The sequence below is a fragment of the Apteryx rowi genome, unplaced genomic scaffold (genome assembly GCF_003343035.1).
Source record: "Apteryx rowi isolate R43461 unplaced genomic scaffold, aptRow1 scaffold_46, whole genome shotgun sequence".
Lineage (NCBI taxonomy): Eukaryota > Metazoa > Chordata > Aves > Apterygiformes > Apterygidae > Apteryx > Apteryx rowi.
The window spans coordinates 2,663,797-2,678,148 of record NW_020450716.1 but is presented as its reverse complement, the minus strand read 5'-3'; the positions used below and the strand labels follow the sequence as shown (position 1 = coordinate 2,678,148).

At 40.8% G+C, this 14,352-nt stretch overlaps 1 protein-coding gene across 2 annotated transcripts; it reads right to left on the bottom strand.

Moving 5' to 3' along the window:
* Positions 1–4,505: 4,505 nt before the first annotated feature.
* Positions 4,506–14,259, bottom strand: LOC112971846 (cilia- and flagella-associated protein 298-like). 2 transcript variants are annotated; one of them, XM_026077653.1, is made up of 8 exons: positions 13,901–13,987; positions 12,664–12,959; positions 11,917–12,084; positions 10,205–10,272; positions 7,972–8,130; positions 7,329–7,460; positions 5,037–5,132; positions 4,506–4,935 (listed from the first exon to the last, which is right to left on the bottom strand). In XM_026077653.1, the coding sequence occupies exons 2-8, from the start codon at positions 12,689–12,691 to the stop codon at positions 4,825–4,827; spliced, it is 762 nt and encodes a 253-aa protein (XP_025933438.1). In that variant the 5' UTR covers positions 12,692–12,959; positions 13,901–13,987; the 3' UTR covers positions 4,506–4,824. The 2 variants fall into 2 exon arrangements, with proteins under 2 accessions (XP_025933438.1, XP_025933437.1); XM_026077652.1 differs by lacking the exon at positions 12,664–12,959 and having other exon boundaries at positions 13,901–14,259.
* Positions 14,260–14,352: the final 93 nt, after the last annotated feature.

Sequence of the window (14,352 nt, the reverse complement as noted above, 5' to 3'; positions counted from 1 at the left end):
CTGCACCAACTATTGCTCAAGCAAGAAACAAAGAATAGGTGGTAGGAAATACCACAGCACTTACACAGTGGTGCCCACAGACCCTTAAGTGGTAACATGAATGGCAGCTGTATGCTGGTTATTTGCGGGGGGAGGAAAAAAAAACCCTACAAACAATGTTAACTGCAACATTATAAATACGTAATCATACTTGGCTTTATTACTCAGCCTTTTTTGAGAGCTGCTCTCATGAACATAACCCTTGGAATAAAACAATAATTGCTTTTTTTTCCTTAAGGAAGTGCCAAATTTCCTATTTTTGCTACAAACTTCCTCATCCTAAATGCAAAACCGTTTTAGCTGCTGTACAGTATGTACTCCCTTCAGCACACTATGGGGACAAGCACAGCCCTTGAAACTGGCCGGCAGGTAGTTTCTGCAGAAGGTGCAATAACACCTCCCAGCATGTGTGCACGTACACACACGCATGCTCAGAGTTTCAGGGCTCTCTGCCGATGCTGTAGGCCACTTTTGTCACCTGGTGTGCAGAGAATATGGGTGAGGACAGGAAAAGCGGGGCTAAAGGTGCGAGTTCCCACTCTTGATGCCTCCTGGCTCCCGCGCTGACAACACACAGCACAGCCACCGAGAGAAAGGCCGGCCCTGGAGTCGTCAGGCCATGAGCTGTGTCTTTGCTGCGGAAAGCAGCGGCTCCCAGCTCCCTGCACCCGCGGGCCCTGCTTCTCCCTCTGCACCAGTACTCGCATCCCTGCCTGGGTTACCTCTGCAGCAACAGTCGCCTGCTACAGACACTGCGGTCCCTCTATGTCATTAGGAAAACCAACAACTGTTTGTGGGGTAGAGAAGCAGGAAACATGGTGGGAAAATAAAGAAGGAAAATAAACAAAAAAATGCAACTGGAATATTTAAAATGCAGTGCATATATCAGGCTCACCCTACTGTAAGACTTTCCACTACAAGAGCCAAATTCCAATTCCCTAGTTGTTTTTGTCCATTACCCTCAATGCAGTAAGATCAAACAAGAAAATATGTTTGTAAAAATCAGAACAGTTCACTGGCGGGGGGAGTAGACGCTGTGTGAAACTACTTCTTTTCTGAAGGCAGAGCAGAGCTCTGCTGGGCAGCACTCACCCCCACCTTCGGTGAACGTAGTCCACCTTCGAGGGGGGGAACCGTGCAAGAGCAATCCCCCCTGCTCCCAGGCACGCAGGTCGCCAGCCGTCCCAGCACTAGCCGCACTCTGCGGCTCCTGCCACAGGCATTTCTTGTGTGTAGTCAACCCAGCACAAAGTTCCTGTTCCTTGTTTTGGCTTACACCAAAATACTCCTTTTCAYGGAAACCTCAACAGTATATTACAGACTGTAATTACATTGCCAACCCCATATAAATTTCCATTAATCAGAATGGTGATACAGCCACAAAATAAACATCTCTGCAAAGTTCCCTTGTATGTGTCCTTTGATAGAAAACTCATTTTCCCCTCCAGAAGGGCATCTCAGCTATCAAACTTCCAGGAATAAACAGTTTAGAAGATAAAGTGCTTTCACAAATTAGCAAACCTAAGTGTAGTGTTCATATCTCATAATTCTCAACTTCTTTAAAGTAGATATTTAAATATCTGTAGGCTTGGGCTTTGTTCTAGCACTCTTTCATCTTTTTCCAGAAAAGTTCATTCRATTTTAGTCAAAACAAATGAATCCAGCAGATCTACAGTTGCCCCTGCTGCTGTGAGTACTCAGAAGAGCGTTGATGCTCTGCATTTTTTTCCTCAGCTCAGTTAACCAGGGGTTGCAGTTTCTTCTCCATTTCCTATGCTCACTTTTTTCTTCACTTTTAAACAGGAAATGACAAAATTATAACCATCTTAAAGGCTCCTAATTCTAATGCCCCCTCATAATCTTTTATATAATGGCAATTAAAAGTATCTTTTTCACTGAAACAATAACTCTCAGCAAGCCTTGGAAATACAATAAAACTTCTTAGGCTCCTTTGATGAGTATGGCAGCTGCACAGAGAACTCTGCTGGGGGAAGGCCACTAGCAACATAGCATAGGTTTGTCACGGCAAATTAGTTGCTTGCAGTTGTAGATGTGCAATTGAGTTTAAACGCCAAAATGCAAGGAGTAGATACTTTATGTTATTTTCATTTTGTCTCCTCTGCTATTGAGTACTTTTCATGGTATCAAGGACATGAAATCAAATGGCTAAAAGCCAACAATGACTTCAGTTATTTACGGGCCTGGGAGCCTGCAGAACAAACTCTTCAGAATAATATTAATTTAAGATGAAAGCTCTATTTGTAAGAGGGATTCAGTTTGATATTTTCAAGTATTCATTATAACTGATCCAAAACATCTGGGACACTTCCTGCCAAGGATACTAATCTCCATACAGTTATGACAAAGTAACTAAAAAAAGTTATTTTCAAACTAAGAGGAGCAGACAGATAACTACCCACTCTAGGAACGTATTCTTGAGTGCATAAATGCTAATAAATAACTACCATTAGGAAAGGTTGTGTTGTAACACCAGATCCCTGAGTGGGATCTCCAGAGCTGGTAGGTTATGGAGCAGCCTGTCTCTTGGGAATCTCCCTGTCGGCTTGGCAGGATGGGCCCGGTGGGTGCAGAGAATGGCCTGCAGCACAGGGTGCTGCCCCGCTGCCAGGCCTCAGGCAGGCCCCCAGGGCAAGGCGAGAGACAGAGGTGGTGGGACAAAAAACAGAATATGGCACTGCTGGCTGTCCTCAGCCTGTTTCTTATACAAAAAAAAAGATGAGATTTTGAGGAGGGGAAGTGTTGTCACAAGGAGTATAGGAAACAAGAGAGATCCTTGGAGGAAATGAGTTTAGGAACCTCCACATTGTAACTCTCTACTGGATACAAAATACRGCAGGCTTCTAAACAACTTGCTTTAAAAAATTATAAACAGGGCTACATTTTTTGTGCCTGCCAAAACCACATAAATATTCTAAAACATTGTTAGAAAAGGAGGAAAAACAAAATTGCAACAACAATAAATTATTAATCTATAAATACAGTCATTTGATTTTTAAAGTATACACACACACATATATATGCATAAATATAAATATATATAAAAACACTATCCAAACAGAAAAAAATACTCAAGGCAGAATCGTTTTTGAAGTTTGAGCTCACAGACAATATTCACACACATATATGTGAAACCAGCTAAGGAGGGCACCACAATTTAGAGGGAAAGAAGAGGGAGAGGTTTTTACATCTGTAGAAGCTCCTTTAAAAGTCACAGCAACACCTCTGGCAACCTGAGCCTCTCATAACTGGTAGGACTGATCATGTGCTGGAGCTAGGTTGCCTAATGACTTTTAAAATAAATCTGTGACATTCACAATTTTATCATGATTTCCCTGACTGCTGCCAATTGTAGTTACAGATCAAGAGCATTCTTCATACCACTGTGGGTTGCAATGCCAGCAAAATCAAGAAATTACGTATTTCTAGCTTTCTGGCTCCCTTGCTGCCCCAGGATAACTGCTTTGGGCTGTGAACAAAGACACCACTTTGGCTGCTGACTACAACTGCCAATAGCTGAGTATGGGTTCATCTCTTTAAAACACACAGCTTATTCTCATGCATAATTTTCAGGGCACCTTGCCCTTCCACTGTGCAACTACTGCTGACCACACACACCTATCTCCCCAAAGAAGCATCTCCTTTAAGGACACAGAAGTCAAAACACGTAAAGCTTGGGGAACTTGTTTTTAGAGATTAATTTTTCACGAGAATTCTCTCTTAGTCACAAAGTATCCCAAATCAGAATCCTCCCTTCAAAAAACAAAGACAACACTTGCTTCAGGTCTACAAGAATTTCCTTTGTTAGTCTCAAACCCAGAATTGATTGATGATGCATTCTAAAAACATTAGCAGAATCTTAAACACCAAACATATGTTGAAAACAGCATATACCGGAAACATGCTGTAATAAATTAGATAGTTTTTCCCATTAAAAATGCCAGTTCATTACAAACAAAATACTTCTAATCCAATTATAATCTTAGAAGTACTTTAAGGTTAAGGATCTTGCCCTATTAAACTTGTTTTCACTGTATCCAATCCATTTGCAAGTGATGTTTACTTTTGTAAATAGATTTCTGTCAATCTCTATATAAAAGCATCATGACTAATAGCTGGTTCAACTGACTGAGCTTAGCAGGTTGGCTTGCAATGTCAAAGAAAACTAAAACCAAAGAATAAAAGTATTCTAGAAAAATTTTCATCAAAGTCTTCACAGTATTTTCACAAAATACTTTGTTTAAACAATTGTTAAGAGTTCAAATCATTTAAAAATGATGGCTTAAAATTAGCTATGTTAAAATACAAGCAAGAAGATAAAAATCACTGAATTTGCACTGGATTAGCCTGGGAAAACTAATTCTTATGAAAAACATTAACTTCAACAGACCATACTGTCTGAAAGAAATACAAGAGTCAAGAAAGCATAAAGACCACTCAGAACAGTATTCAACATTCTAGTGCACATTTATTGGCTATATTAGTCAGGAAATAGTTTAATATTTCAATATTAAAATTGTAAGTTTCTAATAAAAATAATGAACTCTATAACAGGTTGATTCCTTTTTTCACTGAGACTAGTGCTGCTACAGTTACATTGAMGTGTAAACACTTATTGAAAAACCTAGGCTGAAACAGATGTCCACTAAGGAAGTAACAATTTCAGCTTTTGTCAGAAGAATCTACTGCGCACTAACACAACTCTTCTGTGCAAACAAGTGTATCAATCAAACAGCTTAAAGAKGCAAAAAAGGTGTTTGAAGAGCTTCATCTTGGCCCCCATTTGATGTCTTTTACACCATGAAATTGTCTTTTCAAAGCATGGCTATCTGCCCACTCAGCATTTAGAAATGAGTCGTCATCATCCTCTTCTAGTTTCTGTAAACAGAACCGACAGGTTAAGAAGTCAGTGATGAATGTAACCTGCGCTTAACGTCTGCAAAAGCTATATGACACACACAGTAAAAAGGCACTGTTACCTTAAGTTCCTCCTGCTTTTTGTAGTAATACAGCATCATCTGTTTTTGCTCTTCATGACTAACTACAGGCTCGCGTCCTGGAGCTCCTTGCCCCTTCTGAAAGAGAAACAGTAAATTTCATTTGTGATGGCATTTGCAACACAAGGAAGAATATGAGAAGCTGCTATGCCTGCAAAATCTATGATAGCAAAATCTTTCTTCAGACAACAGGATTTCTCAAACTTAACAAAATCCTGCAGGACAAGAAAATCAATGTTAAGAAACCTCTGCTGCATTCAAGTGAAAATTATTCTTTCATCTTAGCATCTCAATCATTTGGTTAGTTTTGTGGACACCAATGGGAGCAGCAGACAGGACTACTGAGCATGTTTTACTTAAACTTCCGCTCTAAAAGACGATGCAAATCTCTCACCTTTACGGCTTTTACAGTTGTCTCAGGATGGGCTCATCCATCTTTAACTTCTCTGCTAATATGTACACCAGATGGCATAAGGCTTTGTAAAGCCGGGAAGGAGGACAGTCACAAAACAGTATAGTTACTACAAATAAAGGAACTTTTTTTTTTTTTTTTTTTTCCAAGGCAACTGTCCTCATGGAAGAAATGATGCATACAGCAGAAAATAGCTGATGACAGCTATTGTCAACAATGGCAAACAGAACAGTTTAAATGGGGATGATGAATCCTTTCTGGAACAAAAAGGGTCTGAGGTGGTCTAAATTAGCTCTCCAACCCAAGAATGCAGGCATCCATCATCAGATAAGAAGAGGCAGAGAAACACTGTACCACTTTGCATTCTCTGAAAGGGACCATAAACTAATTAAACTGTAAGACAACTTTCCAGGGAGCCTATACTTCAATGGCTGTTGTGTAGTCACACAAGTTTTCAGTCACCCTGATATGAAAGAGAAAACAGCTCTGCTCTGAAAATGACAAACACATAAGCCTCCTGATTTAGCTTCAAGGAATTCTATTACAGACACTTGCAGATAATAAGACCTGCTGTGGCCATCAACGCTTGCTGCGGCAGAGCAGCTCTCGCTGACACGGAAGTGAAAGGCAGCTCTAGAATAATTCTGAGCTATGGATAAGTACTCTCTGAGGCATTTGTCATTCACAAACACACCCCTTGAATGTGATTATTTATACAAGAACAGGGTGAACATGTGGAAATACTTTCTGACAATGCTCTGAAAGCAAGTTAAAAAACATTCTTCCCTTCATCATGAGGTCACTGCGTATGGCATTCTCACTAGAGCTGAGCAGAACTGCATAGTTACTACAACATCACTTTATCCAAAAAATAATGATCAATCCTAATAATTTAGTACTTAATTCTGATATTGCAAGAATATGATCATTGTTGCATCAGATGCCACTGTATGCTTAATGACTGGCTTTTGCTAAAGCATCAGAGGCCTATAAGCTGAGAAGCACCAGGAGGTCTTTGCAGCATTTTTGCTCATTACTAGGGAGGACGGCTCAGGTCTGTATTCACAGTTCCTACAGAAGGTCTCATCCGTTTTGCCATCTTTGATGGCTGGACAGTCTGATTTCTTTGAAGAGTTCAGCTAGTAACTTTGGGTGCAGCCAACAGGACAACTGGGTGGCACAGCCCCAGCAGCTTGTTTTCCCTTCTAGCTCCCAGGGAGCTGCCACTGAACTCTTTCACAACATGTGTCCTCTTGAAGAAACATGTCCACACTTCCAAGGCAAATGAGACAGTCTGAGGACATGCCGTCAGGAAGACTCAGTACATCACAGGCAGGAAATCACTGATATACAGACACTTTCTTTCAGACAAAGAACAGACATTAAAGGGGGAGAAGAATCCACACCTCATATACACAAAGCATTAAAACTGATTTTTAAAGGCCAAAAGGTAGAGAGGAAAAAAACAAACATTCACAAAGACAATTAGAAAAACAGCACAGATTGAATGAATGGGTCTGTTCAGTTGCTGTGGATACTGAGAAGCAATTGAGAGCTGGTCAAGGTTCTGACTGGCTGTACTTAGGGTATTTTTAAATCTTCATTCAGACATCTTTGCTGTACTTTACAAAAGTACTATGGAGTAAGTAATGACAATTACAGCATTTAACTGATGGGCAAAGGAACTAATAAAAACACTTAAAATATACTAAATTAAAAACGTAAAATAGGTGTACAGTTTTAAGACACTCAAGCTGCAACTAATCTAATTCATTTTATACACCTACTGCCAATCCTCTTCCCTGGAGAATTAGATAGCCACGGATGAATAACGTGTAAAGAAAACTTCCAGCAATACTTACTTTTTGTATCTTGACAATGATAGTTGTTTTCTCATTTTTGCCTACATAGTCAGAGAGCAATTTTGTTTCTTTCAATTCCTTTGCTGCCCACCATAATTGTGCTTCTGATTCTTTTATAACTTCAAGTCCAGCCTGTGACAAACAAATACACAAGGTGAAAGGGGGGAGAAATATTTGCGTTATTAAAAAAAAATAAAAATAAAAAAGAAAAAGAAAAATTTTGTGGGAAAATCTTTCTGGAATGGCAATGTGATTCATCTGATTTTACGCTCTACTTTGTGACACCTTTCTCCTCATATCAAACTACAGCAGTTTTGTTCCCTCGTTACAATGTTCCATTCAATCTTGATGTAACAGAAACTCTTTGGGCAATAAATTCTCAATGCTGGCATTACAAAGAAAATACAAGCTATTTACAGTGGGTCCCAGATTTACCTGAACTCAAATTTTGTATGGAACATTGGGGACAAACTTCATCCATCTCAATTTTAGTTAAGCTATTGATGCCTTTTTTTTAAATCTATCAAAGATATTAAGCAGAATTAGCCATGCACATGAAAACAAGTAGCCTGAACTGCTAACAYGGAGAACAGCGTAGCATAAATTTAACCCAGACACCACATATAATCCACGTATAACATACATGAGTTCCTGACAAGTCTTCTTTATCTTCAAACTCCATCCTAACTGGATCATGTGGAGGCAATCCCATTGGATACACAATCATCACGGCCCCTCGGAGCTGGTCCAACGCATCTTTCACCATCTCCATATTAACACACACATTGGCCTGAACTTGTTTCTGAAATACAAGCAGACATTGTTGTTAAATTTAAAAGAATACGAAGAAAGAGTCTGCTTTGTAGTYTGTTCAAAAGTTCATCAGTGCGATATTTGAGCAAAGCTAACAGGCTGCACAAAAAATATTGTGAGTACAAATTTTCTCTTTTGAATGCCGATTTCTGAATACATCAAAACATCCCCCCCACTCACACACACACACACTGTTTAAGTTGCTTACAATGGCAAAAAATAGAGATCTCAAATATCCATTAAATTGTGCAGGAGGAATTTAATAACAAATCTCTGTGGAATATAGGCGTTCAAACAAGTACACATATGACTGTGGAAACCGGATGGGGAATCTTTTGATCCAAGTACTTGTGATTCATGAACAGGATACAAAACAGTCAAATTCAAGTGAGGGCTACAGAAGGGGCCTCAAACCTGAGACTTAAGTGAAAAATAGAGCACACATGAGCAAAAGAGTAAAGCATGGCTCATGCAGAGATCTTTAAGATCAAATACACTTGAGAACATTCCAACCCATTCTGCAACAGATAGAGAAAAAACAAGATGCAGCTGGAAGAGGATTATTAAAATGTTTTGCTTATGGATTTAACAATTTAATATTTTAATAGCAAGGTTTATAAAAGAAAAAGAGACTAAGAGAATGTTGCCTCCTTGTGGACATTATTAAACTAGTTAACTGGCAAGTACAATACTTTTCTAAACTTCAGATGATCCATTTTTTTCCTAATATATAGGCATTTCTCCATTTTCATCACTATAAAAATGACAGCTTTGCTTTGAAAACTAACTAACCCTCAAAGTGAGGTGATCACATTTCTAGGCATTTACTTAAATGTGTGGGGCAATCAACAACAGAAACCCTTGTCTAGCTCTCACACAATAGGACTTGCCAAAGCCTCTTCACAAACTTTCTTTTAATTTCATTCACCAGTGAGCTGCAGCAATTTCTGGAGTGCATGGGCATGCAGCGTAGCAATTCTGTAGAGTAAATGCCAGCATGGTATATAGTTCTAAGTTTCAGCCAGGCAAACCTGCAAAGCAGAGACCAAATCTGCAGTCTCAGAACAGTAGGCTGAAATCCTGCCAAAATTCAGAAAAGGTGTGTTGCAGCTCAGCACACTGGAAGCACTGCCAGGTGACAGGGCAGCTTCTCTGCTTACCTCCAACAGAACCACAAGGCCTGTGGGGACCCGAGCAGCTCACTCCAAATGACTGATACAACACTGATATCAGCAATGAAACTGTCAAGAAGATCAATCCAACTGCACAGGCAACAGCAAAAATCCTGTAACTTTAGCTATTTGTATACCTTAGTTCAAAGCTGCTTTAAAGTTCCACTAACATAAATTCTCAGATTCCCTACAGGGATGGGAGGAAAAAAAATGACTTACAAAGGTTTACAGGAAAAAACAGATTTATAATAAATATTTCATTTGTGCTTCAAACTGAAAGCTGAGACACAATACAGAATATCTAAATATTTCATAAAGTTCAATAGTTTAGACCACAGTCCCATCAGGGCATCCTCTCATGCTTATCTTTAAGCACACAAACTCATTGAGACGCAGCAGGCATCCAAGTGCTTGTAAGACCAAGGCCCAATCTAAGAGATTAGAACACATTCTTCGATTAATTACACATAAAACTCAAAGACTATGTTAACAAGCAAAAGGCATTTGATTCCAGGAATATCACAGAATGTAGTTAATTTTTCACTAGAAAACCTGACAAACATTCACTTAAAAAAATGCATCAATAGCAAATTAAGAACGTGTGGATAAAATTAAATGCAATTTAATCATTTAGTGTGGTCTAGGCTGCCAGCATTCACCTGGAATTTAATACCTGATTCTTTAACTTGTTGAACCAGTCTGCCAAAAGCCATTAAGAAAATGATTAACAGAATCATCACACTTTTTATTAGACTATTTACATCACTTCATGACATTATTCAAAACTGTTACCCTTGGCACTGAAAAAAGTCTATTTTTTCTTAAGCAGTCCAACTACATAGTACCTATTTAAAAAGTTTCACATACCACATGCTGCTCCAGAAAACTTACCTTAGAGATTAATGCCTTAGCTTCCTCTATTGTCTTTCTTATAACTTGCTGCATTTTTTCATTTGGAGCTAAAAATAAGAGATGTGTGTTCAATAGCCTACATTAACATTACTTGGCATAAAATCACAGCAAACAACCTGTCCAGGTTACTGTCCACTATAAGCAAATTAAACACTATTAAATCGCAAACAACAGATGCACTACTAAGTTGCAGTCAATTTACTAGTCTCATAGTTCATTACCATATTGCTTACTAGCCTAAGAAACAAAATAATATTTCTCATGGGATAGTTACATTTATCTTTCCAAGAAGACATTTGACTGGTGTTTGGAACTTCATTTGAGACAAAAACGGCAGATGTGCTGTCAGCAGGGACAACAGGTTGGAGTTTTCTGACTTTTTGTAATTAAAATCTCAGTCTACACAGCAGATGCAGTTTCACAAATACAATACACACTTTATACATAATTACCTATTTTTATCCACTAACAAATAAATGTCAGAGCACAACTATAGGTAAAAGTGGTACTATCCTTACGCTAAAGTTGCTTGCAAATTTTTACTGTAAGGCCCTACATTAAGCTTACAGCTCTGCCAAACTCTGAACCAAAATTCTTCTGCCAGTTGCCTGCTCCAAGCCAGGCTTTGTCTACATGGCTATGCATGAGAGAGATTCAACTACTTCCGAGAACACAGTTAGGAAGGAAATTTTAGTTATAATATAAGCTTTTAATATAGTTCAGCAAGGGTTTAAGTTTGACTGGATAGTGTTTTGTGTTAGGAAAATTATTTTCCCCCAAGTAAGATGCATGGAATAAGCTGTTTATGTATGCCAGGCTAAGACTGTAACTAAATTGTTCAAAGACTGCATCTTAATTGAACTGCCCTGCAGTCCATGTCTAAAGAGCTGCCTGCCCCAACAAATGTTGTCGTGGTGTCGGGAGCACAGGAGCAAGACAACAGCCATGGTCTCTTCTGTACTCTTGGCCCTCAGGCTCTCGACTCTAAACTGGTGGTGGTGCTTGATACACATACCAAGTACCACGGCAAAAGCACTTGGCAGAAGTATGCTGAGCACAAATAAAAGAGACAGGAGCGAGTTCAGTAAGTCAGAGTCACAATGAATGAGGAAAAGAAGAAATATTAGAAAAACAACCAGTTCACTGAGGGTAGCTTGGAGACTCTGGAGAAAAATATCACACGAGCATGCATTTACAAATGGAGAGAATAAATTAAGATGAAACAGTCAACTTTGCTTCTGATATTTATTTGCTTATTTTTGAGTTTACTCCCAAATATTATGGTTGCAAAGTTAACTAGCATAAAGTAGCATATGTGCTGAAGAGAGGTAATACTATTTAGGCTTTTAAACCAACATTATACCAGGTTCTAATCCAAGACAGAAGACTTAATATTTAAGTCTCACTGATAGTTTAGCTGAATTCTTGTGAAAACACTCACCTTACACAGCTGCTATTTGACAGGTCTATAAATGCCTTTAAAACCATTTATTTATAGGACGATTTTTACAATAATAGCAAATAAATATGGGTTGGCTAACGTGTTGGCCTGGTATGAACTGTTTATTTAATATTTACTTTTTTCTTTTGCCAGGACAGTGAAATAAAAATGAAAGGTCAAGAATTATGGTCATCATGTTCCTCATAATATCATACAGTATTTATCTTGCAAGGAAAGAAGCTCTATTTACCATGTCCATTCCTTCGTCCAATTTCATCCTTTTTAAAGATGCTTCCGCCACTGGGCACACATTTTTCTGCCCATTCATCCTTTAATTTCAGTTCTTCAATTTGTTCATCTGTCAGTCCTTGCATATTAGGAGGCAAGAAAATCCCATGCTCTGCCAGCTCCTCCATCTCTTAAAAGCGTTTAGAACACGAGATTAGAAATCTGTGTTATGATGACATACCATTTACAAAAACCTTTCAAATTATATAAAAGCAGGCAAACCTTATTGCTGAGTTTCAGATTTTAAAGATCTATGTAAATAAAATAAATAAGGACTATACATACATGCTGTAATATAAAACCTATGAATTGCAGTAACATGTGAAACTATGTAACCTGTGAAACAATGGAGGAATGCAAACCTAGATGATACTTGCTAGCCATAAACCTTTTCTTATTGGTACTTCATTAGTCGGCTTTGGCTGGCTGCGTATTTCTTTTTCCAAGTAGTTTGGTAGAATAACTTCTTTCAAAATGGAAAAACATTTTATTGTTATACAGTAATGAATTTCTTCACAGCAGAGAGAATATAGAGCTGGACTACCTGCAGCTTTCTCAGTACCACATCAGACCCAATGGGTCAGTCACACCCAGCATGAAATAAACAGAAGTCTCCATATTAATTTACATCTGATAAGGAAACAAATGTACTGGGTAGTTCTGGCTGAGACAACAAACAGAGAGAGGTGTAAATACTGTAAATACCAACCTGGTATTTGGTGTAAATACCAACACATAGTCTAGCCAACAAGAACAGGGTATGGATGCAGCTTGGTCAGGCGTATCAGAAGCAACAGCAAATGGCTGCCCCTTTGCCTCAGCTACAGCATCTGATACTTGGCCTGCAGGTTAGTCACTATTTTCCTCCAGAAAAATTTATCCAGCTGTCAGCCCACAGCACAATATCCTCTCCTTCAAGGCCCGGCAGCCTCTTTATCATCATCTCATGAACAAAAGCACATCAGTCTTGCAACAGAAGGAGACATCCCAAGATATGGCCTGCTCCTGYGGCCAGGAATATGCACACACATAAGAACATAAAGGCTAAGACTACATTAGCAAGTACTGTGGAGCAAGAGCAGCAGATCTGCAGAAAGAGTTAGTGCTGAAAATCTGACATCAACATTATCTGTGTACTGTAATTTTTTATTTCAGATTAGTCTGAGGTCTAGTCTCATGCACTGAACACGCATTAGTGGTTGGGGGACATCAGGTGTAGATGGACTGCATTCTTCAGGAGAGTCTCATCTGAAGGCAATATAGTTTATGCATTCCCAGACTGATCCACAATGCAGACCAAAGCATGGTCTGTGGGGACAATAGGTTAATAGTCTTCAAAAGCACACTCCCAATCTGAACTAAAACACTAGTTTAGACGTATCCAGTAGGTATCACCACTAGACAACGGCTGCCTAGCACCCACCATAGGCTAGGCAACCCCAGAATTTTGTTCACATGTTGGTTATATTTCTACTCGTGAAGGATTTATACAGCCATGGTGGGACAGGACACCCCTGCAGCTCAGTCATGCAGTAGGCAACTCCTCAGTCATGTATTGTGGGAAGCTCAGAGCCATATGGACCTCAGAGCCCACCTCTACTAGTAAGCTACAGAATACTAAAACAAAACAAAACAAAAAAAAAAACAGAAGGGGGGACTTCATGCAAGGTTTGGGGTGGCTTTGTGATCCACTGTACTCTTCAGCTTAGGTGAGGAAGGCTCAGCTGCTGTTAGCCGGGGACTTCGGCGGCACTTCTTAACTCGTGGCCAGCACAGGACTCCCGCGAGGCTGTGCGACCGAGCCGCCCTGCAGCGCCGCCCCTCGCACCCTCGCGCGTGAGACGGGGAAGCAGCGACACCCCAGACACGGAGCGGCACCGCAGCCGAGAGCCCCCCTCGCCCGTTKGGGGGGGGGGGGGCACCAACGGCCGCCGGCGGGCCGGTACCTGAGCAGAGGCGCTGCACCTTCAGCCTGCCGTTGTAGATGCGGGCGACGAGCGGCGTCAGGTCGGCGAGGCGGTCGCTGCCGGCGGCCTCCAGCAGGAACTGGCTCTGGTCGCCGCGCTTCACGTGGAGCCGCACCATGGCGGCGCCCGGGCCTGGCGGCTGCAACAGCTCTGCTCTGCGCCTGCGCGGCACCGCGGCCCCCCCCCCCCAGCAATGGCTCCGCGTCCCTGGATACCGGCCGTTGGAGGGGAGGAGGGGCGGGGACGGCTGTGCCCGGCGCTTCTCGGACACGGCACGGCGCCGCCCGCCCCGGCACCCTGGGGCCTCCCGTGCACCCGCCGAGCCCCCTCCCCGCCGGAGCTGCCAGCAACCGTGTCTCCCTCCCGGCGCCGGCGCTGCCCTCCGGCGCGTGGGCGCTTCCGCTTCCGGCTCCGTCACCGGGGCGGGGCTG